Source organism: Chanodichthys erythropterus, chromosome 4 (assembly GCF_024489055.1).
Source record: "Chanodichthys erythropterus isolate Z2021 chromosome 4, ASM2448905v1, whole genome shotgun sequence".
NCBI classification, from domain to species: domain Eukaryota; kingdom Metazoa; phylum Chordata; class Actinopteri; order Cypriniformes; family Xenocyprididae; genus Chanodichthys; species Chanodichthys erythropterus.
The window spans coordinates 1554379-1579171 of record NC_090224.1 but is presented as its reverse complement, the minus strand read 5'-3'; the positions used below and the strand labels follow the sequence as shown (position 1 = coordinate 1579171).

Sequence of the window (24793 nt, the reverse complement as noted above, 5' to 3'; positions counted from 1 at the left end):
TAGTAATAATTTAGTTTAGAATAGACACTAAAGTTAAAAACTGAACGCATCTACGCAATTCAGTGAGCGAATGAGAGTCACTGCACGGATCAGCAGCAGGAGTCAGATTTCAACTCACTTCACCCATTTCGCCTCACTTTTCTGAATGACAAGACGATGGATGAAGATTTGGTTGCAAAGTGAAATGTAAAAGCAAATATTTAAGCAAGTTTTTCATTGTACTTGTTGTTGTTTTCATTAAGAATAATAACGAACCCACCCACCATTCAAGCAATTGCTGCCTCCATATTGCTGCACAGGCATTCATATCAGTGTGTTTATTTAATTTTGTTTTTTTTTTAATTAATTTTTTTATAGGCATTTTTGCCCCAAGCCCCAGTTAATATCTGACCTTGCTTATGTTAATCCAAATGTAGTATTTCCAGTTAATATGGCTGAAACATTAGCAGCATGAAAAGGTCTGGTAAGTGCGTCATACCCGTTTGCCGTTTCACCTTGTAAACAATCTTTAAAGTGTAGTCCGTTGCACACGTCTTTTGCACTTGCTCTGCTGACTGAAGCAAAGTCTTTAAATGAAGGCATGAAAAGCAGCAGATTGTAGTAGGTGTTGGTTGCTCAGTGTAGATGCATTTTGGGAGTTGTGCTTTTTATTCCAATTGTATTATAGATCTATTCATGAGAATTACTTGCATTGGTGCGCTTAAATATGTTTTCACAGTTGCACGCAGTTATTTTTTGTCGCAAATGTGACTGAAATGGTCGCAGTGTAGAGCCCTGTATATATATATATATATATATATATATATATATATATATATATATATATATATATATATATAGATATATATATCAGGGGCGTTTCCTCCGAGTAGGCAAGGGAGGCAGTGCCTCCTCAAAAAAATAGGATGAGAAAATAATCCATATTACATATAAAACAACACAAATATTACAAATTATGACATTAAAAAGAGCGCAAGTCACGCGTATTTCTTAAGGAACACTGCCCAGCAGCGACACCCACAGGTAAAGTTACACAGAGGAGTCATGCCTCCCTTTCCTCTCACAGGAATCTATAGAAAATCATCAGAACCCCGGCGTGCGGTGGGTTTTGTGGGGGGTAATTGAGAATGAATGGGGGAAAGTCACGTGAGAGGAGGCAATGTCTCCATCGCGCTATGATTGGATGTAATTGGTTATGATTGGATATGATCGGTTTGTGCGATAAATCCCGCCTCTCGTTGACGTGCGCGTTCCGCACGTAGTTTGACTGAACAAATGATGGCGTCAATCGGAAGACTAATCGAAAAGTTAGTAAACAGATCACCCAGTTAGATATATCACTGCTTTATGTTACGTCAAAATCAAACTTGAAATGGACTGAAAGCATGATTACTGCGGGGTTTTTTAGTGCAATCAGCTTGTTGAAATTAAAAATGCAATTCGTGTCTGTGACAGACGGTGTTAATGGAGCATGACTGAGGATCCAAAATATTCTAGGTTGACAATTAAAAAGAAAAACCGCAATAAACAAATAAAATATATTGTTTAAATTATTATTGCCTTTAGTTATTATTTTGGAATGAATGTAGAAATGCTTAAAACACTTGATGCTTGATGAGATTGACTTGGTTTTGATAAATAGAACATTGCATTGTTAATGTAAAATTACAAAATAGAGTTTTTGAGTTTCTTTCTTTTCTTTTTTTTTTGATGTACTGTAAAGTAATGTTCATTTAACAAGGAAGATTTGTCAAAATGATTCATAAAAAAAAAAAAAATGTGCCTCCTCATTTCAGAGCACCACTGCACGCCACTGCTATATATATATATATATATATATATATATATATATATATATATATATATATATATATATATATATATATATATATATATATATATGAAGAGTTTGGTTCCAAAACGCTATAAATCCATTTTGATTAATTTGAGTAAAAAGGTGTTTTCTTTACCAAGAAATTGGCAAAATGAAAACCACTCTTTTCTGTTTCAAACTTTCACATAGCATCTTTTGGTTATAAAAACATTAAAAATTCAAATCTAGATTTTGATTTTCAAAGGTTTATTATAAAAATTTATTATTTTTTCCCCAAAATGCATTAAATGCATGACACGTTTTTTTGTTTTGATTTTTTTTTTCAAAATGCAATTAATCCATCAATATAAAAGTTATTTTTCATATTGAAAGTAAGTTAATTCACATATATGACAGCCTCTGAACTTTGTCAATACTAATCTTATGTACATGCATTTGACTAAAAATACATTCATTCGTCGCTCCCAAAATGAATTCAACGAGTCATCTTGTTAATCTTATAAATGAATTATGTCTCTGTTTGTCATTACCGATCAAGGCGTATCTGGCGTCACCGCATGGTTAAAATAAACAGTTCAGTTTAGGGAGCGTGATAGAAATTTGATGCTGTCGTGAAACAAGCAACAGCCGGCATTTTTCCTCCTCCCGACTCGAGTGCCTCGCCTTCTTAATCTCCTCACGTAAATGATTTCGATGGCTTGCGTTTCTTCCCCACCGCAGAAAGCACCACAGGTTCAGCAATGTTCATCGAAATTATTAATTTTTCTGTTTTTGTTGATCACAAAGTACAAAGTAGATAAAGGATGCGGGGTGTATTCAGAGCGCCGCCATTACTGTTTACAGTGCATGGAATGGTGCGCTGTGATTGGTTGAGCGGATATATCGCGTTCTGCAGAGAAGTGAGACTGGCGTTTGTTGCGTTTTGGAAAGAAAGGGAGAAAACATGACAGAATAACACAACGGATATCGCATTTTGCGCAAAATTAATAAATGACTTTTCAATACCGACCAGATACAATACTGATTTTGGCGGAAACTCAATTTTTTTGAAAATGGCGTTTATCGCGTTTTGGAACCAAACTCTTCATATATAATATAATATAATTTTTTAGGTTATTTGGTGGTATTTTGTCTTGGAGCCCTGGCTAATTTTTTACCCTGCTGTGGACCTTATAAATCTTCAGCTTAAGTGACACCTTACATATAGATTGTGAATATGGCACTTGCTCATGAGCAAACCCTGGACAACTCCACCTGGATGACAGCACACAGGAGTCACAGGCTGCATGCTAGATGACAGCTGTGAAGGAATGTACTGTCAAACACACTCTGCTTTTTTGACTCTAATGTCATAGTCAAGTGCCAAGAACTTGCTGTCATGAAGATTCAGACTAATGACCATAGCATGACTTTTTATCATAATGCAGTTGCCATTGTTTTTATTACTTATTATTAGAATCTATTACTAATACTATTAGAGGACAAAATGTGTTTGTCCTGCTTTATAGCACTGTTCAAAGTGCAGAGAAGGGATATGAAATGATATAGGAGAGAAGTACAACACAGGGATAGAGAAACAGAGTGATGGACAGAAATGGTGTGTGCCTCCAGGCTCCGTAGTAATTGCTGAACCTGACCGGGTGTGTTAAGGCATCTATCCCTGTTGGGCTAATGCTGTAACTGAGCCGACTTTATTTTTCCACACAAGAGCATTACATTAACTTACAATTACTGACTCATCTGGGTCATCCCCCTATAAGGGCTGAAAAATGACTGAATCTTATCAGAAATACTGTTCACTAAATTCACTAAACACTTGCAGCAATTTATTGTGATATTTCAGTGCTAAAACATGATTTGACTTTATTCACTAATAACTATCTGTAGTCTTAATAGGCAGCAGTTGTTATCTGTGAAGGAATTTTCCATGCATGCTTTTATGTAAATCAATATTAGTCAAAACAATGAAAGATTGCAGCACTGTAGATTTTATTATCATACAATATTGATTTCACAAGTAATTAAGATAAAGTACACAAATGTTGTCGCCCCAGTATTTTGAATTAATCTTAATAATTAACGACTCTCACCAACCCAAAACTTGTTAGTATTGTAAATGAAAAGAGCAGTATGTACAGTATGTGGCATCCTCCACTCCTTGATTGTGGCAGATTTTTAAATGATCCTGTCATTCAGTCTTTCTCTTTCCCTTTTCGTTACCTGATTTGCATAATTCCTTTAGTGAGTGAGTATATATTTTTCAGTATAAAGTAAATATAGCGTATATAACCTTTATTTATTCACACAGAAATAGGGAACTGAAAGTGACATGCCTGTATGATGACCTGGCTGTGACTGTGCATTAAATAAGCTCAGTACATTGCTCAAGACTGTTATATAATACAGAGAAATCATGAGGTCTTGGTCTGCTTTGTCCTTTGGGGAAAATTCCTTATGTGATTCTAGCTATTTTTTATATATTATATACAGTATGTCACAGAAGTGAGTACACCCCTCACATTTTTGTAAATATTTTATTATATCTTTTCATGTGACAACACTGAAGAAATTACACTTTTTCTACAATGTAAAGTAGTGAGTGTACAGCTTGTATAACAGTGTAAATTTGCTGTCTCCTCAAAATAACACACAGCCATTAATGTCTAAACCGCTGGCCACAAAAGTGAGTACACCCCTAAGTGAAAATGTCCAAATTGGGCCCAATTAGCCATTTTCTTTCCCCGGTGTCATGTGACTCGTTTGTGTTGCAAGGTCTCAGGTGGGAATGGGGAGCAGGTTTGTTAAATTTGGTGTTATCGCTCTCACTCTCTCATACTGGTCACTGGAAGTTCAACATGGCACCTAATGGCAAAGAACTCTCTGAGGATCTGAAAAAAAGAATAGTTGCTCTACATAAAGATGCTGTAGGCTATAAGAAGATGAAACTGAGCTGCAGTGCGGTGGCCAAGACCATACAGAGGTTGCAGGGGTGGGGGGTCAGCCTGTCAGTGCTCAGACCATGCGCCGAAAACCGCATCAAATTGGTCTGGATGGCTGACATCTCAGAAGGAAGCCTCTTCTATAGATGATGCACAAGAAAGCCCGCAAACGGTTTGCTGAAGACAAGCAGACTAAGATGGATTACTGGAACCATGTCCTGTGGTCTGATGAGACCAAGATAAACTTATTTGGTTCAGATGGTGTCAAGCGTGTGTGGCGGCAACCAGGTAAGGAGTCCAAAGACAAGTTTGTCTTGCCTACAGTCAAGCATGGTGATGGGAGTGTCATAGTCTGGGGCTGCATGAGTGCTGCCGGCACTGGATGAGCAGAGCATGATCCCCTCCCTTCGGAGACTGGGCCGCAGGGCAGTATTACAACATAGTAACGACCCCAAACACACCTCCAAGACGACCACTGCCTTGCTAAAGAAGCTGAGGGTAAAGGTGATGGACTGGCCAATCATGTCTCCAGACCTAAACCCTACTGAGCATCTGTGGGGCATCCTCAAACGAAAGGTGGTGAAGCGCAAGGTCTCTAACATCCACCAGCTCCGTGATGTTGTCATGAAGGAGTGGAAGAGAACTCCAGTGGCAACCTGTGAAGCTCTGGTGAACTCCATGCCCAAGAGGGTTAAGGCAGTGCTGGAAAATCATGGTGGCCACACAAAATATTGACACTTTGGGCCCAATTTGGACATTTTCACTTAGGGGTGTACTCACTTTTGTGGCCAGCAGTTTAGACATTAATGGCTGTGTGTTGAGTTATTTTGAGGGGACAGCAAATTTACACTGTTATACAAGCTGTACACTCACTACTTTACATTGTAGCAAAGTGTAATTTCTTCAGTGTTGTCACATGAAAAGATATAATAAAATATTTACAAAAATGTGAGAGGTGTACTCACTTCTGTGAGATGTGTATATATATGACTTTATCATTACTGCAGAGGTGTAAGAAACAACTCATTTCTCCTCTTGAATAAATCATGCTTAGGGAGATCTCTGGGTGATGACTCATCAATCTGAAAGAATGCTAATATAAACCTCATTAGCAATGAGTCACGTTATTCAGACATCTTTACCCATCACTACATCAGCAATCTTACATCTGTACATCTAGGGAGAGGAGTGCAGCACGTTTCAGTCAATCTGGGCTTTGCTGACAGGCTCACATAACGTAAAAGCTCACATAAACAGCTTCCCAGTGATGATATGAACAAAATGGAAGGGAGAGAAAGGACAGAATATATCTCATCACATGCATCTTTTCTTGATAGGAAGTGTGTTTTAATATCACTTTGAAGAAAGTGTTTGAACATCTTCATTAAGTGGGAGAGTTTGATCTGAGAGTTCTCATCTCGTTCTCTACTTTAATTTCCATCTATGTCTGTTGGGGTTTTACAGATACATATAGTTATACTTTGGTTTGACTGGTATGTATGGTGCTTAAGTACTCACATTGAGGCAGTAACAACTGTTTGTATTTGTTTTTGCTGATGGCATAGAGATTGATCAAAGGAGCTCACACAACTCCATTGGTAATGACGAAAGGCATCTTTCATGGTTCTTCCTCTCATTTGGCCTTATTTTTAAAGTGTGTAAGGTGCTAGGCATAGCTATAAATATATTTAATGTTTGACTTTTTGTTTGTTTAGACACTAAAAACAGCACCATTGAATAAAATTAAGTCAATCAAGTCTATTTCTTTCTTTCTTTTTCTGAGACATGTTTATATATAAATTTATAGAGATTTTTCAGGGAGTGCACTGTTCTGCAGTTGGGGAAGAGATTGATAGACAGACAGACAGACAGACAAATAGACAGACAGACAGACAGACAGGTAGGTAGGTAGGTAGGTAAGTAGGTGCTGTAGATAGACAGACATGTAGATTAGTAGGCAACTAGGTAGGTATGTAGATAATGTATAGAAGAAAGAAAGACACATATAGGTAAGTACATACAATAGATAGACACTGTAGATAGACAGAAAGACAGCCAAGTAGGTAGGTAGATATATCAGAGCTAAATAGATGTTAAGACAGGTGAGGGTGAGGTGAGGACACACTGTCAACCTTTAACACAGCTCACATACCAACTATCCCTGCAACAATATGTGTGTTTTTCTAAGAGAATGTGGGCGAATTTAGCAGGTGTGTGCGCTTTGCTTTAGGGTGTGATGTGTCAGCAAACAGCGAACACAAATTCACTAAAAAATATGAACATGGCCTTTAGCTCTGTATATTTGAACATAAAGTATACTGGAATGTATAGCACTGTAGCTGTATGAATGCTGAAAATAATTGTGAAAATATTTTTTTTCATGCCTTAAAAATAGCTTGAATATAACTCTACACCCTTGCTTCATTTAGTATACTTGGAACCATTAATATGCATTTTAGTCCCCGCCTCCACTCAATCACTCCAGCTGAAAATACCTGAAATACTAGTTTAATTCAGCCATATATGTTTGAAGCAGAAACTGATTCAGTAGAAGAAGTAGAAGAGCGAATTATACAGGCTTGTCTAAGTCGATGTTTCAGAATGGTTATGCGTTTTATGTATTGCTCTCTACGTTGGACACATAACGGTAGTTGATATGATTAGTCTTTGCGTTATCAAACGGCTAATAATGTGTTGCTAATGTTACACAAATCATGTTCCCATTCGCCATCTAAGTTAGACAGCTGCCTTCTAACAATCAGCATCCTTAGAAACACTTTGAACAACTTAGATGTCAGTGGAGAAAGGCTTATAGTTCATGATAACACAGTAATATACATCATTTGTATAATTCACCCACTATATTGTTAAATATACCCGATTTAACCTGTCTTTTCTTGAGACCCCCCTGCTTCGCAGCATAGTTACTGATATGCTAAAGCCCACCCTGCACGTTGACGAGATTGGTTACAACGTGTTTGTGACGTAGAGAACAGGGGCACGTTTTTGAGACTGTCTTTGGTAAACTGCAGTTTTAAGGAGAAAATTCTCAGCAGTGGTGTTGTTGACTGATGAATTTGAACATGGTTTGTTTTAAAGCATATTAAAAACACCACAAAGACATATAACAAACATTAAGGGAGTCTTTAATTGGTCTTTTTCAGTCAGAATTACATGCTCATTACCGTCTAAAGTGCAGCACATGACCCTATTGCCTTTATGCCCTTGAGCAAAGTGCTTAACTCCAGGTTGCCCCAGGGGGACTGTCTCTGCATTTGTCATACTCAGATCCATTACTCTGGAACAAAAAGCTGTTGTGGGAGGACATGATGAATTTGACCTTTAATCTTTAGTCCTTTAAGCTAACATCATCAAATTAGTGTTAATCATTATTCCTGATAGAAAGCAAAAGGTTTTCTCCTTAGCTCAACTACTGTTTGTTTAAGATGTTGCATTAAATGAAGCCAGAGATGCTGTGGATTCCTAAGAAAGAAAGAAGGGTTAACCAGTTATTTTAATGATAAAAAAGTTGGTAACAAAGTCTCCATGAAGAAGTTACAGTAAGATCTGAATTTGATGTCAGTATGGTGACTGCAAACACCTGGCTTTCAGCACCTGCTCCCTGTGGTTTAGTTCTTCCTCATCAAGCTTTGATAGAGTTACAGTTCCCACAGTCTAATACACTTCAAAGAGGTACAGATAGACTCACACAAAACAGACCATGCTGATGAAGGACATCACACCACATTCCTGTTCAGCTCTTCAATAGAAACGACTGCTGAGACCTTAAAAACACTAAATGCTATTATTGCGCACTAAAATATGTCATTTTGCCTATTCTTAATCAGTACCTAAATTGTTTAAATCATATAGATTTAACTGTTGTAAACACAGTTTGTTTTGGAATATGTATATACAGTCAAACAAAAAGTTATTCAGACACTTTGACCTGACCATGTTTTGCTTAAGTGTTATCTGACATAATTAAAATGATATTTTTTTTTTCTGACACAGTTTAACTCTGAGATCTTGTCATATTTTATTACCATTTTTTAATGAATTAAATGTTCAATGTGTCTGAGAGGGATGATAAAAAAAATGCATGTTATTTTTGTTTAGTACTGTCCTGAGTAAGATATTTTACATAAAAGATGTTTGCATTTAGTTCACAAGACAAACAATAGCTGAATTTGTTAAAATAACCCCATTCATAAGTATGTGAACCATTGATTCTCAATACTGTGTTTGGTTACCTGATGATCCACGACTGTTTTTATGTTTTGTGATGGTTGTTCATGAGTCTCTTGTTTGTCCTGAGCAGTTAAACTGAGCTCTGTTCTTCAGAAAATTCCTCCAGGTTCTGCTGATTCATCAGTTTTCAAGCATTTTTGCATATTTGAACCCTTTCCAGCAGTGGCTGTATGATTTTGAGATTCATCTTTTCACACTGAGGACAATTGAGGGACTCAAACACAACTATTAAAAAAGGTTCAAACATTCACTGATGCTCCAGAAGGAAACACGATGCATTAAGAGCCGAGGGGTGAAAACTTTTGAATTCAAATATCAAGGTAAATTGTACTTAATTTTTCTGCCGGGAAACATACAAGTATCTTCTGTTGGTTCCGAAGGGCAGTACTAAATGATATTTAAAAAACGATATTTAAACAAAATAAGAAAAATTGTGACATCTTCATCCTGTTCAAAGTTTTCACACCTTAATGCATCGTGTTTCCTTCTGGAGCATCAGTGAATGTTTGAACCTTTTTTAATAGTTGTGTTTGAGTCCCTCAGTTGTCCTCAGTATGAAAACAAATGAGTAACATTTTAAACAATATCTCAATGAACACAAAAACAATTTCCAAAATGTTGACAAGACTAAGTTTTATATACATTTGTTTAACTTATAACATGAAAGTAAGATTAATAATATAACTTAGAACAAAATTTTCAGTTTTACTCAAATTAGGGTGATGCAAAAATGAGTACACCCCACAACAAAAACTACTACATCTAGTACTTTGTATGGCCTCCATGAGTTTTAATGACAGCACCAAGTCTTCTAGGCATGGAATGAACAAACAAGTTGGTGACATTTTGAAACATCTATCTTTTTCCATTCTTCAAGAATGACCTCTTTTAGAGACTGGATGCTGGATGAGGAGTGATGCTCAACTTGTTTCTTCAGAATTCCCCATAGGTGTTCGATTGGGTTCAGATCAGGAGCAACTGAATCACTTTCACCTTGTTCTTCTTCAGAAAACCAACAGTGGCCTTAGATGTGTCATGTTGTAAAAGTACACGACGACCAAGGGCACGGAGTGATGGTAGCATCTTCTCTTTCAGTATAGAGCAGTACATCTGTGAATTCATGATGCCATCAATGAAATGATTCACTGTAGGCACCATGCATTTTTCTTTGTATTCCTCACCTTTATCTTGGTCTCATCACTCCAGAGTAAAGAGTCTCAGTAGTCTTCATCTTTGTCAGCATGGGTCCTTGCAAACTCTAGGTGTGCTTTTTTTGTGCCTGGGCTTTAGGAAAGTCTTCTTTCGTGGACAGCACCCATGCATGCCATTCTTCTGCAGTGTACACCGTATTGTGTCACAGGAAAGATTCACCCCAGTTTGGCTTTCTTCTTCTTTAGATAACTGCAGTGAACTTGCATGCCGATTTCTTCAACACTTCTCATTAGAAGACGCTCCTGTTGAGGTGTTAACTTCCGGGATCAACCTGGATGTCTCTGTGAGATGGTTGCAGTTCCATCTTTTTAAAATTTTTGTACCACTTTTGCTACAGTATTCTGACTGATAAGTAAAGCTTTGCTGATCTTCTTGTAGCCTTCACCTTTCTGGTGTAAAGAAATTATTCCCTTTCTCAGGTCTTGTGACATTTGTCTTCCATGTGGTGCCATTGCTGACAGCATGAAATGGGAAGGAGTTTTAACACCCTGCTGGACACCTGTGTAATGGATAATTAGACTCACCTGTGGTTGAATTTTTGTTAAATTAGACATTTGTAGTCTAAAATGTAGCTTTGCTCCTGACACTTTCAGTGCTGTGCACTCATTTTTGCATCACCTTAATTTTAATCAAACTGAAAATTTTGTTTTCTTAAGTTATATTATTAATCTTACTTTCATGTTATAAGTTAAACAGATGTTATATAAAACTTAGTCTTGTCAACATTTCGGAAATTGTTTTTGTGTTCATTTAGATATTGTTTAAAATGTTGTTTAAAATGTTACTTTTCAAAGGGGGTTTTCTCATTTATGCTGAGCACTGTATATATGTGTATAATAATAAAATAAAATAATATGTATGTATGTTGTTTTTCCCTAGTACTGAATAATACATTGTGGTAAATCCTAATGGGATTGCCTCATTACCAACAGTGCATTACAGTCTCTCAATACTTCACAAACACTGCACAGACAATGTTTTTCTATGTGTGAAAGTTTTGGCCAGAGGAGGAATAGAATAGCAAGCTTGACTACACAGTACATTTCCTCCGCATACATCTCAGAGCTCACAGGCCCACTTCTCCCGCATAACAAAATCAAGCCACTGTGGAGCTCTGGGACTCAGCCCTGCACAATCATCTGTACTTACATGTATTAAGTCATCGCCTTCCTAATCTTGTTAATATGGCTCTGCGTTGCTGCACTTATTTTTTTGGGATGTGTTCAACACAATTACTCGTGCTGGGCTTGTGTGGACTCTGCGGGGTTGCATCTCACGACTTTGTGCCACCGGGCAGCACAGCTCACTGGAGCAGCGCATGAGTCAGTCCTGTAAATATTTAATAAGAGCTTGGATATTGAGCAGTGGAGCTATTACAAGGGATTCGCTTTGTAGTGCTGTCATCACTCTTAATATCACTGTCACATCCTAGAGAATGCCACCTCTTCAGTGCAGCAATGAATCATTCATTTGATGCTCTGAGTGAAGGCACTCTGAGGGATCATTCTGAGACTGAGATTTTTGCAAAGTTGACTGTATGGAAGATCGGGATTTGAATGAATCAAAAACGGTGCTATTAACACCTGCCTGAACAGACTGTTACTGTGACCCCAGAAGCCATTGGGAATCGTTGTGCCTTGTGTAGATCCTTTACTGTGCTCATTATTCAAAATGACAGTAATTGTGATTCAACACCGAAAAAATCATTCATGTTACTTGCTCAGAAACATCCTTAAAAGAAGATAAATTGACTTGAGATATTAGATATTAGGTCTTTTTACTGTAGAAGAATATTATTATGATAAAATATCATGATTTCACAATTTCTACAATTATTGCAAATGGACCTTTTATGCATCAATTAAAATCCCCACAAACATATCACAATTTTATTGCAGCATTTGTTATAGCAATTGCTATTTACTTTCAAATATAATAATCAGTTGTAAAAAAATATATATATTGCACATAAGACAATTTTTATGCTTTCTAATGATATATGATATAATTTATATATGTATAATGACCATTAAAACCATCTATATATTTTATTTAACAAAGTTTAGCAGTTTTATTTATGAACATTTGATATTGTCATTTATATCAAAATCTCACAAAACCCTGCAGTTCCATCACAAACCTCTAGGGGTTGTAAACCTTTGTTTGGGAAACCCTGCGTTAGAATGTTTTGATGATTCTAATAAACAGTATTTTCTTATTCTGGGCTGTTTCAGGACCCGCACCAATATTTTTATAGGTGGGCCTTCTACATGCATTCAGTAGTTCAAAGCCCTTCCTGCTGAATACAGTAAACGACATAAGGCAGGCTTCCTCCTAGCACATGTATCATTTTACTGTAATTGCAAAGGGCAAGGGTGACTATTTGCTTCTTCTGCATTCAGTGCATGAGAGATTCAGTCCAATCGAAAATCCTCTCCAGTCCAGTACCACTCTTTCTTATTTCATCAGCCATCATCAAAAGTGCATCTGCAAGGCCTTTGTTATTCCCATTACCGCCCCATAAAACGGCATCAAATTGGCTATTACCCTGACCTAATGAGAAAATGTCTGCTTCAGTGGAGAAGAGAAGACATTTATGAAAACGATGGTGCCAGAAATGACGATGAGAAATGATGTCTGGCTAACACGCAACCATTCTTTTGACTCCATCAATCAACATTTATTCAACACCCATAGGGATATAATATTCCTTTCTCATGAGAGGACCACCCACTATCATGTCTTCAGTAGATTTGATTAGGCCATGAATGTGAAGTAATGCAGAATTGATGGGGCTTGATGCTCATGGAGAGCAAGTAAGACTACAGAGCTGAAAAGATGGAGTAATATCATAATTTCATGCGCATCATCCCCCCTCCAGATCACATCATCATCACTTTTGGTGAATGGACATTCTGTTAAATATCTTCTTTTCTGCATGCAAGAAAAAACACAGTATAGTTTTAAGCGGTGTTTAGCTGTATTTGACACTAAAGATTTGGAGTTTTGGATTTCGCGGCATCCCTATTCTCGAGGGATGTGGGACGTGCGTTTGGGTGGAATGCTCTCTTTGAGAAAGCTGGATGCGCTAGGTATGTTGCATTCATGAGACTGACTACAAGAGACAGGTAAGGAAATCTTTCCTTTCTGATCTTTCCTGAGGGATTGTAGTTAGCATTCGCACGTGTGTGTTTGGCTCTCGAATTAGTTTTAGACACTCATAGCAATGCATTCACATCTGTTCTCATATGATTCTATTCAGAGTGTTATAATCTGTTGTTGAACTGGCACGCTTGAAGTTATATGCGTGTTTTTTGTGATGCGGTTGCAGTAATTGGTTCCCCCCGGGCTTGACTCTCTCTTGAGGGATGAAAGATGAGCACCTGCACCCCACAGTTGGGTCCCACGACCATCATTTCGGTGAGGTGGGATTAAGCACAGGGCTTGTAGGCAGAGCACGGATGAGTCAATCAGGAAGTATTCCTTTTTTGGCTCCTCTTGTTGTCTTAATAGCATAATAGTTCTTTATGTGTCTAAAAAGTGTTGTAGTTATTATTATTATTGTACCAATGACAGATTAGATCTGTTTTGACTGCATAAGAAGGTTTTGTGGATAACAATTCTGTCTGTATATACTGCCTGCCCATGTGAGCCTTCTGTTTTCCTTTGATAATAAGGGATTCCGTATTTAATGGAATGTGTCAATGTCTTTCTACTGTTTCTTAGTAGATGAGGCATCCTCTTTGAAGACTCCGACTGGGCCCTATGCTTGAAGCGTAGTTAGGCCTCCTCTCGCTATAGAGAGTCGTCATGCTGCGGCCTCCGCTCCTAGAGCTCGGCCATCTACTGTGAGCATCGTCAGGCCTCCTCTCACTTCAGAGAGTTATCTTCATAGAGGCCTCTGCTTGCCAGAGCTCTACTAGTACAGCATCTGTGAGTTGTAGGTTCTCTGTGAGCCTCCTTACATAGCATCCTATGTGTGGGGGGTAGTTAGGCCTCATCTCACTTTAGAGAGTCGTCATGCTGAGGCCTCCGCTCCTAGAGCTCAGACATCTACTGCGAGCGTCGTCAGGCCTCCTCTTACTTCAGAGAGTTATCTTCATATAGGCCTCTGCTTGCCAGAGCTCCGCTAAGACAGTATCTGTGAGTTGTAGGCTCTCTGTGAGCCTCCTTACATGGCATCCTATGTGTGGGGCGTAGTTAGGCCTCCTCTCGATTAAGAGACTTCATTCTGAGGCCTCTTCTCCTAGAGCTTGACCATCTACTGCGAGTGTCTTCAGGCCTCCTCTCACTTAAGAGAGTTATCTTCTTAAAAGTCTCTCCTAGCCAGAGTTCCACTAGGATAGCATCTCCGAGTTGTAGGCTCTCTGTGAGCCTCCTTACATGGTATTCTATGCGTAGGGCATAGTTAGGCCTCCTCTCGCTTAGAGAGTTGTCATGTTGAGGCCTCCACTCACCAGAGCTCCACTAGTACACAATATGGCAGGTTGTAAGCTCTCCATGAGCCTCCTTGCATGGCATCCTATGCGTGGAGTGTGGTTAGACCTCTTCTCGCTTTAGAGAGTCGTCATGCTGAGGCCTCCGCTCCTAGAGCTCAGACATCTACTGTGAGCATCGTCAGGCCTCCTCTTGCTTTAGAGAGTTTCCTTCATTGAGTCCTCCGTTCGTCAGAGCTCTACTAGGACAGCATCTGTGAATTGTGGGCTCTCTGTGAGCCTGCTTACGATATGTCCTGAGCCTGGGGCATAGTAGGCCTTCATATTGAGGCCTTCGCTCTCAGAGCTCGGCTAGGCGGTGGGGTTGTATGCTAGGTTGTTAGGCTCTCTGGAGCCTCCCTGGCTACTGACCTTAGTTATTTGAGAGTATCATATTAGACCCTCCACTCTGCAGAGCTTCGCAGGACAGTTAGCTGAGTTTTAGGCTCTCTGTGAGCCTCCTTGGACATTGGCCTGAATTAGAGAATGTAGTTAGGCTTTCTCCTTCTTTGAGGCATCCCGTTTAGGCCTCCGTTCTTAAGAAGTCAATCCCTTTGCCATGCTTCAGGTGTACCTGAAGACAAGAAGCTAATTTTTTATGCTCTCATCCACACCTGCATTGACGTCATAGGCTGCCACCTGCCAATGTCAAGTTCATTGTCATATTTACACTCATGTTTCAGATGTAGGTGACTTTGTTTCTTCAGTAGAACACAAATGATGATTTTTAACTCTAACAACCGTTGCAGTCTGTCATGTCAATGGTAACACAATCTATGAGAGTCAAAAAAAACATGCACAGACAAATCCAAATTGAACCCTGTGGCTTGTGACGACACGAAACGATTGGTTTATGCGAGAAACTGAACCGTATTTATATAATATTTTACCTCTAATACACCACTATGTTCAACTACCTTGAGCGCGCAAGGCATCCGGTGCGTGAGGTGTGTACGTGCTCTGGCATGGTTTAAAGTATTAGTCCACTTTCAAATAAAAAATTTCCTGATAATTTACTCACCCCCATGTCATCCAAGATGTTCATGTCTTTCTTTCTTCAGTCGAAAAGAAATTAAAGTTTTTGATGAAAACATTCCAGGATTATTCTCCTTATAGTGGACTTCAATGGTCTCTCCAAACAGTTGAAGGTCAAAATTACAGTTTCAGTGCAGTTTCAAAGGGCTTTAAACAATAACAGACGAGGAATAAGGGTCTTATCTAGTGAAACAATTGGTCATTTTCTAAAAAAATACAAATGTATATGCTTTATAAACACAAATGATCGCCTTGCACATGCTTCCGCTTTCCGTATTCTATTCGATGCCTTCTCTATTCAACTTACAGAATGAATGCAGCACCAGTTCAGTTTTTTTCCTTAAGTGCAAGGCGTTTGGAGAGACCACTATAAGGAGAATAATCCTGGGACCTTTTCATCAAAAACCTTAATTTCTTTTCGACCGAAGAAAGAAAGACATGAACATCTTGGATGACATGGGGGTGAGTAAATTATCAGGAAAATTTTCTTTGAAAGTGGAATAATCCTTTAAACTACGCCATAGCGCGTACACACCTCATGCACCGGATGCCGTGTGCAAGGCAGTTGAACATAGTGGTGTATTAGAGGTAAAAAATTATATAAATACTGCTTGGTTTCTCGCACAAACCAATCGTTTCGTGTCTTAGGCCATCAATGTGTCGTCACGAGCCGCAGGGTTTAATATGGATTTGTCTGTGCATGTTTTTTATTCTCATAGATTGTGTTACCATTGAAATGCATTATACGACTGACAGACTGCAACAGTTGGAGTTAAAAATCGTAATTTGTGTTCTACTGAAAAAACAAAGTCACCTACATCTTGGATGCCCTGGGGGTAAGCAGATAAACATCAAATTTTCATTTTTGGGTGAATTATCCCTTTAAATGTTTGCCCAACCTGCTGGATAGTTTTATTTAACTCAACTATCATTTTAAAAAATACTGTATTGCTTGCTTAATATGAACCCAAAATATGTTGGAAATTAACATTTATTAATATGTTTAATAATTGAACATTTGTTAATAAGTTTAATGAATAATAATTAAACAAAAACATTTATCAAATTGCTTATCAATAAATGTTCACCTTTTGATTATTATTGTTGCCTCTAATTATTTTTATTTTGGGTTCATTTTAAGCCAGCCATATAGTAATTTTTAAACAATAGTTGGGTTAGATAAAACTGCCCAACAAGTTGGGTTGAAAATGGACAAACCCAGTGGTTGGGTTATATGTTTGCCCATTTTCAACCCTACTTTGGTTGTTTTTAATCCAGCATTTTTCAGAGTGTAGAGTATCAAACAAACATTAATTTGTTTTCCCAGTTAAGCTTATGTTCTTTAAGAGCTTCCTTATTGTTTCTGATTTCTCCCTCTTTCTCTTTTTTTTCCTCTAAATTTTCAATTTTCACATAGTCTATGCAGTCAAATTCCCTATTTTGTTCGCTCTGTTTCTTCTAGTTCATAATGTTCTTGCATAACCTTTATAATAACAGTGAACTCAGCCACTGGAAAAAAAACAACCCTATCAATTATCTGTAAGCTCTGACTAATCCCTGCTTAATTACTAATCAAACACATATGTACATTATGTAAAACTGAACTTAATTTACTAAAATTGCCTGTGTGTAAATGACACTGTCTTTGCCCTGTCGGCTATCATTCAGGTGTGTGTTATAATGTTAGTTGGCACCTATTCGTCCTACGCGCATATTTCTTGACTACCAGACAAGTTAAAAATATGTCGCTGTTGATGAGTCTTTATTGTGCTCGTTCATATTGATTACACTAGTAAAAACAGGCAGACGACTGACACATGAATGAATCATCGGCCTGAAATTGATCTGCATCACTGGTATCTTGGCTAGAAATGAATTGCTGCATCAGACTGCAAACGCTATTATCATCACTCAGCCTGCGTTCACTCACATGGGCAGTTAATTAATGCTTTGGTTTGCATAGACTATTAATGTTGATCAAGCTCCAACTGGTCTTTGGCATGCGTGTCAAAAGAGGCTGAATGCAAGGATGACTGGTGCACAGACCCTGCTCTTTTCTCTGAATGACTGGGATCTTGTCAATCACTGATGTGATTTAAAGTGCATTACCCACACCTCTCGGTTTCCAACGGAATCTTACCTCTCTGCCAATGCTGATCATCCTTTCTGTCTAAGCCATTTTCCTGTCCACCTTCTGAGAACATACTGGTAACAAAATAACAATAGATTTCAGAAACTATTTTGGTCTGTGTTTCCATGGAAACGCTCGGGTGTAAGTTGGGATAGGATTAGGGGGATATTGCCAGTGTCTGCTTGCAAATATACAGTATATTAGCAGTCTAAAAAGCTACATAGCTGGCTGTTGCTTAGAAGAGATTTCTGTGAATACTTGAAATGTTATTTAACATTTGGCATATTTAGTATCTAGTAATAAGTTTGATTACATTTTATTTCTGTATTTAAATAGACATTTTTTTTTAAGAAATATTTTATGAAATATTGTGCCTTTCACTAATAATTGCTGATATATACAGTAAATTTACTTACACACACACACCACTAATAATATTTATTATTTTAATATAATACATTTTAATTTCTTACTATTTGTGTGTGTCATTGAAACGTGAATTTTGTGTGAAATATATGCAAAGAGCGTTTATCCAAAAATATGTGCATACATACAGTTAGTAAATGAAATGATTGTTTTCAGTTGTCAGGTTTGCTGCAGCAGTGCTGCAGGTTTTACTGTACTTTGCTTATAGAAAATGTGATAGATAAGGCATATTACTGGGATTTAATACACTAAGAAAGTCCAAATTGCATCTGATGTCTATTTCACAGACTAGCATCGATATGAAGCTCTACTTGACCAGCGATTCACCACCCCCATTTCCCTTCAGATACTTTTAGACACTCTCACTTCAGTCTAGCCTTTGATTTTTATAAATAGCAGCCTTCTAAAGTGCCCTGTTCATTCTCTCCCCTCTCTGATTTGCAGCTCTTCTGTACGCCACTATCTTTGGAAACGTGACCACCATCTTTCAGCAGATGTACACGAACACCAATCGCTACCATGAGATGCTGAACAATGTGAGAGACTTCCTGAAGCTCTATCAGGTGCCTAAAGGACTGAGCGAGAGAGTTATGGACTACATTGTGTCCACATGGGCCATGACCAAAGGCATAGACACAGAGAAGGTGAGTAAACCTGTTCCTCTTTCTGATGCACTCTGAACACATACTTTCTGCAGAGCTTGAAATGTAAGTGCAGAAAAGGCCCCTTTCAGGGAAATGTGTCATTTTCGCTTATTTAATTTTATTGAATATTGATGGAGAAATATAATTTGCATAAAAGTTTGGATATCTTTGTTTTGATCAAAAAACATGTAAAATAAAAGTTAGAGTTGCATTTTAACATCAAACAAAAAATTTGGCATCATAAAAAATCAATAGCGTCTTTTCTTTGTGGGGTCTTTTTTGATTTTTGTTACTTTTTATTGAACCGTTATGTGCGAAAATTTGCCATTTAACAGATTCCACAAGTTCTTGTTGACAGGGAAAGACACTTTAAAAATACTAACACTGTTTTTATATATATATATATATTTTTATTTTTTATTTTTTATTTACATCAGTAGGGCTAAGGATTGAGTTTTGACAATGGAAGGCATTGTTTAATTACTTTCTCTTTAATCTTTATAGTGGCAACATAAATAGCAAATCTCTATCCTCTCTTTCTGAATTGAATGTAATGATGGAGTGTGATCCCAAATGCTGAACTAAAGAAAAATCATTTATATTTATTTATATAATCTTTTTTTTTTTTTTTTTTTTTTTTGATGGATGCTATCATTCTGTCAGAAACGTTAAACAAAAAATAGAGGAGGTGGAGAAAAGAAGGCCATCATTTTGTGTAAGTGTCTCTCCATCAAGACCCCATTTTCATTTCATTCTAGAAGAGGAATGGGAAATTGCATTATATCCCAGGAGACATCAACCCTCAGGGATTACAGTAGATCTATTCAACCCCTGGCTCAAGTTTAGACTTCTAAAGGATTCTCATAACTGGTTGTCATGCAGTGTGGGGTGTGAAATCCTCTCCATTTATAGACATATGGCAATGGGCATAATGGGCAAATTTGAACATACTGTAGAATAGTCCTGACCAGAAAGATCCTGTACAGGTGACTGAGGCACAAAGTATAATTGGTTTCTGCAGAGTTTTAATTGCATTCTGGTGAAGTGAAGTGTATTAGATCTTTTCCATGCACTGAACACCCTGCATGCATGTTCCTCTGCCCATGATGGAGTGTCCAGTACATGACAATTTTTTTTATGGGCACTTAATGATGTAATATTAATGCTGTAACCCCATACACACTGACACACATACTATACTATACTTACACACACTGAATTTTTTTGTCAGTGCATTCAAATAATATGTCCACTGTATTGTATATGGAATGTGTGAAGACACACAGTTATAGATATATTTACAGATAATAGTATACATTTTTCTTAATAATAATCTCCATAAATCCCTATTTATGATGTGAAATTTTGTTATTGCCAAAATCTAAATGAGACACTTAAGATCACTTATGGGTGACTTCATTTGGGGTTTTATTAGAATCAAGAAACACACACAAAAAACAAAACAAAACAAACAAAAAAAAACTGATCTTCTTTCAGTGTTGATTAACTGGCTGAATCAGTTCTAATCATCTTTTGTTATTATACATAAAAGTTAATTGTTAATCAGTTGTGTCAATGGGCAGCTAATCTTAGTATGTTAATAGCATTACAGTATAAATTATATCATTTTCTGTAATAACCTCAAGTTCTTCAGCTCAATGTTATTTTAGCTCTCACTGTAGACAGCACACAAGTGAAATATTCAGAAACTGACATTTCCAAATACCACCAGCAACTGAACATGTTTCTGTTTGACTTCTTTTTTTTCTTTCTAGGCTAAGTAATGAAGTGCAGTATTTGCTTACCAATGCAAGTCTGTGCTGTAGCCTATTATTTTAATAACTGACTTATTCCACATTCCATTTTTATTTTACTTAAATCAGTATTTATTTATTCAGTTCATTCATTCATTCTTTCATCACTTTTCTTCATTTTTTCATCACTTCGAAATATTTTATATTATATACACTTTTTTTTTTTTTTTTTTGTACAAGTAGCTGTTTAATAAGTAGGATTATACACATTGGTCATCTCTTCAATAATGTAGAATAAACCCTGAGAGGGTGATAGGACCCAAATATGAAGCGAAGTGATCTGGTATCATCCCACAGGCGTTGGTATTGTATTTTATTCCTTATGATTTTTTCATCACTTTTTCCTTATGTTTGTAGAAAAAAATATCTTTAATATGTAGTTGTAGGTCAAAAATAGAACAAGTGATCTCAGATACTAAAACAAGAAGAGTTTTGTTGGACTGTGTACATGTTTGAGAGAATGTGTCATTAAGACATAGGTTTCCTTGCTTTACTTGTTAGGTTCTGTCCATCTGTCCTAAGGACATGCGTGCAGACATCTGTGTGCACCTGAACCGCCAGGTTTTCAACGAGCACCCTGCCTTCCGGCTGGCCAGTGACGGCTGTCTGCGTTCTTTGGCGGTAGAGTTCCAGACCACACACTGCGCTCCAGGAGATCTTATTTTCCACGCAGGGGAGAGTGTGGACACTCTTTGCTTCGTGGTGTCTGGATCGCTGGAGGTCATTCAGGATGATGAGGTTATTGCCATTTTAGGTGAGCTAAATCATTTTTTCCACTCTGGGGAAAAAACAACAATTTAAAAATAAAAAAAAAACAACAATTTAAGGGAGATGTCAGGGCTTAGTTGTCACATTGGAGAGTTGTCACAAGAGCTATATCTCAGTTACTATGATCCAGTTACTGAAATGTAAACTCTTAAAAATAATGTTTTTTTACTGGCATTGATGGTTCCATGAAGAACTTTTAACATCCGTTGAACCTTTCCATTGCACAAAAAGTTTTTTGTAGTGGAATAAAAAGAAAAAAATGAAAAAAGATAAAATATTCTCTTTGAAAAAAAGTGGTTCTTTTAAGAATTAAAGGTTCTTTGGGGAACCCAAAAATGGTTCTTGTATGGCATCACTGTGAAAACACCCTTTTGGAACCTTTATTTTTAAGAACCTTTATGTCATTATAAAACCAGGACTCTCTGAAAGAAGAGATCTTGTATAGATCTGGTTAAAAATTCCTGTTGACCCCCAAAAAAGATTTTTTTTTAGATTTTGTTTTCCTTCAAATTTTGATGACAAAGCTGTAATAAGCAGTGTTATTTTAGTGTTATCTATATACTACAGTATCATAAAATAACCATAGAATTTGATATATATATATAAGACTTTTTTCATTTTTATTTGTTTATCGTGGGTTCCCTTTGTAACACCTTACCCCATACAACATGACAACATGCCCCTCTGTGGTCACAGAATATCAGCAGTGTTTTCATGGTCAATAACAGTGGAAATGTTCAATAGCATTAAATAGCAATTGAAAATTTAGTTTAATAGTAATGGCCAAGACTTCAAAATATGTGCCTGTACAAAAATTACGCCACCTTAGTAAGTATTCAGTGGTATAAATGATGTTTTATTAACAAAATTCGTGAGGAGCAAGTTCAGATAATTAACCTAATTAGCACAGGTGGAGAGCATTCAGTTAATCAACTCAACCAATGTCAAAAGGTATAAATTCAGCAGACTGACTTCTGTTCATCTGAGAGTTTATCAGCATCCCTCCTCCACCCCATCTCCTCACTTTCAGTTCTATCTACTTTTACCAGGGAGTACTCTGGGTTCGGGCCAAATTTCCAAGCTCAGAGCCCTCTCCCCGGACAGCACGCCAAATACGCATAACTTTACTCCATTTAATTATATGGATATGTGAACTTGTGAAATCCTTTTAAGCAGGTTGGATATTCTTGAATAAATACAGATCCCTGTTTTATTTCAATATATACTTTGGTACTGTTTTAAATAATTTCTGCACAACATCCCAGTATTCCCACATCCCATCAAGAAAGACAAATGCTGCACAATTAGGCAGTTTGTAATACTGTAATACTTCAGAGCTCTGCAGGTTTTTCCTGAGGGCACATAACACAGCTCCAAAAACATACCAAAATTCGGACAAGTTCAGAAAAATAAAGGACACAATACTAACGCAGTGGATTCTAAAAAAAATGGATCTTGCACAGTTAAAGGAACACTCCACTTTTTTTGAAAATAGGCTAATTTTCCAACTCCCCTAGAGTTAAACAGTTGAGTTTTACCGTTTTCGAATCCATTCAGCCGATCTCCGGTTCTGGCGGTACCACTTTTAGCATAGCTTAGCATAGTTCATTGAATCTGATTAGACCGTTAGCATTGCGCTTAAAAATGACCAAAGAGTTTTGATATTTTTCCTTTTTAAAACTTGACTCTTCTGTAGTTAAATCGTGTACTAAGACCGACGGAAAATGAAAAGTTGTGATTTTCTAGGCTGATATGGCTAGGAACTATACTCTCATTCCGGCGTAATAATCAAGGAACTTTGCTGCCGTTCCATGGCTGCAGCAGTGCAATGATATTACGCAGCGCCTGTGAGCCCCTGCTTGCACAGGGAACGTGCCTTGCAACCATGGAGACGTTTGTGAGAGACGTTGCGTAATATCATTGCGCCTGTTCGTTCATTCTCTAAAGTAACATAAAAGGCCACAGTCAACTACATATGCTATATGTGGCATTTGTTACTCTGTCCAGGGCATGTCCTTATCATGCTGTAATGGAACTGTGGGGGCCGATTCTCTGTCAATTGATTGTTGAGTCTTCGGTTTCACAGGGATGTGCACTGATAGTTCACACAGCCTCAGTGCAGCCAGTGCTATAACGATGACTAGAGAAACAGTCATATTTCTAAGCACAAATACACACTGCTCTTGTAAAAGATGAGTAAGTCCAGGCTCGTAAACGTCCTTTTGGAATTTGAGAAAGCAACAACAATCCTGGCCTTGTTCATCTGTCTAATTTGTTTGAGCATTATTTTTGTTTTTACCAAATGTCTCTACAACAAAGGAACAGTTACTAACTCTGTATTTAACTCTGAGCCTGGCACCAATTCCACTATGAACAATAAAAACAGATGGCTATTTTTTTGTAAATATCACATGCGCATACAGGCACATTTAAGAGTTTGATCTCTTTATCTCTTGAGTCTTGCTGATGTACCGCTGGCACAAGAATGCGACGTGCCCTTCACTGACGCGATGTAACCGCAAACGACATGACATTAGACCTTATGAGACACTGTAGAGAAGTTAATGCTTCTTCTCTCTAATGGGGAATCAGATCAGATGCTCTTTTGCTTTAATGATTATAAAATGAAATAAGATGCGAGTGCTGTGAGTTAATTAGCCCCTAGGCGTTTACTTGAACCCACCAGACTAAACCTGCTGGGCTCCTAATGATGCCCCTCATCAAAAGCGCTGAACACTCGGTACTTTGTACAGATTCTCTCATAAGTGTGGTGTGAGAACTTAGAAGATACTTATGTCATACTGTAGTCTGTCTGATAAAAGCTCAAATACAAGCCCTATCAATATAGTTGCAGTTAAAAAATTTGAACCCTTTCTGCAAAAATTGGTCATTAAATGTGATATGATCTTCAAGTCATTTTAACTTTTCAATAATTAAAACTTTGAATCAGTAAAACGCATTAAAGTGACAGTAAAAAATGCTGAACTTTCTATTAATCAGAGAATACTGAAAAAATGTATCACAGTTTCCACAAAAATATTAAGCAACTCAACTGTTTTTAACTTTAATAATAAGAAGATATGTTTCTTAAGCAGCACATCAGCAAATGATACAATGATTTATGAAGGATCATGTGATGCTGAAGACTGGAATAATGATGCTGAAAATTCATTGGAATAATTTTATGCAGACATCCAAGCAAATCCAAAGGGTTCACATGCTTTTTCCTGCAACTTTACTAATGGTGTCATATAATCCCTCTCT

At 37.4% G+C, this 24793-nt stretch overlaps 1 protein-coding gene across 4 annotated transcripts in view; it reads left to right on the top strand.

Moving 5' to 3' along the window:
* kcnh5a (potassium voltage-gated channel, subfamily H (eag-related), member 5a) overlaps positions 1–24793 on the top strand; it is a 127524-nt gene that overhangs the window by 73061 nt on the left and 29670 nt on the right. For all 4 annotated transcript variants that reach the window (XM_067383589.1, XM_067383588.1, XM_067383587.1 and 1 more), the window contains 2 exons: positions 18748–18947; positions 21263–21515. In XM_067383589.1, the coding sequence (XP_067239690.1) occupies positions 18748–18947; positions 21263–21515 (453 nt within the window). The remainder of the gene's footprint in view (positions 1–18747; positions 18948–21262; positions 21516–24793) is intronic.